At 33.5% G+C, this 1400-nt stretch overlaps 1 protein-coding gene across 1 annotated transcript in view; it reads left to right on the top strand.

Moving 5' to 3' along the window:
• ABCA12 (ATP-binding cassette, sub-family A (ABC1), member 12) overlaps positions 1-1400 on the top strand; it is a 203578-nt gene that overhangs the window by 112725 nt on the left and 89453 nt on the right. Inside the window, 1 exon segment of the mRNA XM_012651460.1 lies at positions 619-738. Coding sequence (XP_012506914.1) covers positions 619-738 — 120 coding nt within the window.

A 1400-nucleotide genomic window follows, 5' to 3' on the forward strand; every position in this document is an offset into this window, starting at 1 on the left:
CATGAAATTTAGTAATCCAATCCTCAGTTGATGGACATTCATTTTTGTTTCCAGGGTTTGTTTTTGTTTTTTGGCTACTGTAAACAATGTGACAGCAAACACTCTTGTGCATATGGTTTTACATAGTGGTATTTTTATGTCAGATGAATGTTCAGGATTGAGGGACTGAAGGGTATTGTGTTTTATTTTAATAGCCATTGTCAGGTTGCTTCTCAAAAAAGGCTACAACATATTTATTCCCACCAGAAATATATGAGAATATCCTCCTTATATCCTTGAACTAGGATGTTTCTTTAGTAGAAAGTTAAGTGTATCATTGGTAAAAATGAAAAACTTATGAGATCTCCAGAAGTCATGCTTACATTTTGGCTATAAAGTCACTTGTGGATATAAAACAAACTCTAAATTTTACAGAATGTTTTAAAATGATCTTGACCCTATAAAAGCTATCATTTAAAACTTTCAACCATGTGGGAAATTTCTGCCAATATTTTTTTACTAGCTCCACCTTTTGGAACTGTTTTTTGAAGTTATGGAACAAAACAATCTTAAGATACCTTTTAGGGATATAGGCAAAATACTAATGGACCAGATCTCTTTTGTTTCTTTGTCTTTAAGTCTAATGTAACTCTGAGGCAGCTGGCGGAATTAAGAGAAAGATCTCAAGAGTGGATGGATAAGTCGCCACTTTTCATGAATTCCTTCCACCTGTTAAACCAGGCGATTCCAATGCTCCAGGTATGAAATGGTTCTGTCATTCCCCTTGGTAGGAATTATAATTCTTTGAGACTTTAAATGTCTTCATTATGTGAATGGGCAGATAGTAACTTAGAATGCACATCCAACAGATTTAAATTGCCTCTCTTTCAGAGAGTGGGTCTGAGAGAGGATAATAGATCTGTCACTCACATTCATAATCATCCTCACTTCTTGTACTGCAACTTCTCTGTCTGTAATTCAAAGATAAGACATCTTACAAGTTGATCTAGAGACCTAACTAGTGGTATAAATCAGTTTTCTAAAAGTATTAATAAAATGCTATAAAATATGCTTATGTTATTTATTTCTGTCCTTTAAATTACTCTCCTTAGCTACCTTAACTAAACCAGAATTCCTGAAATCCTAATATTCTGGAGAATGTTAAACTTGGGGAGTTCTGTGGTGGAAACATATGACATATGTGTTAAAAAAAATTCCAAATTTATTTTAACATATTGTACACAAGGTGTTCTCATTAGTTATCTAAGTGTCTTCAGTTCAAAGCCACCTAAGGAAGCAAAAGTTACCATAACTAAAAAAAGTGCTCTAATAAATTGGCCCCTTCAAAATTTTGTCCCCACTTAAACAATCCTTCATGCTCACTCTAGTTTAGGTTGAAGATTTGACAATACAACTCAAAT

This window comes from Propithecus coquereli, unplaced genomic scaffold (genome assembly GCF_000956105.1).
Source record: "Propithecus coquereli isolate 6110/MARCELLA unplaced genomic scaffold, Pcoq_1.0 Scaffold357, whole genome shotgun sequence".
NCBI classification, from domain to species: domain Eukaryota; kingdom Metazoa; phylum Chordata; class Mammalia; order Primates; family Indriidae; genus Propithecus; species Propithecus coquereli.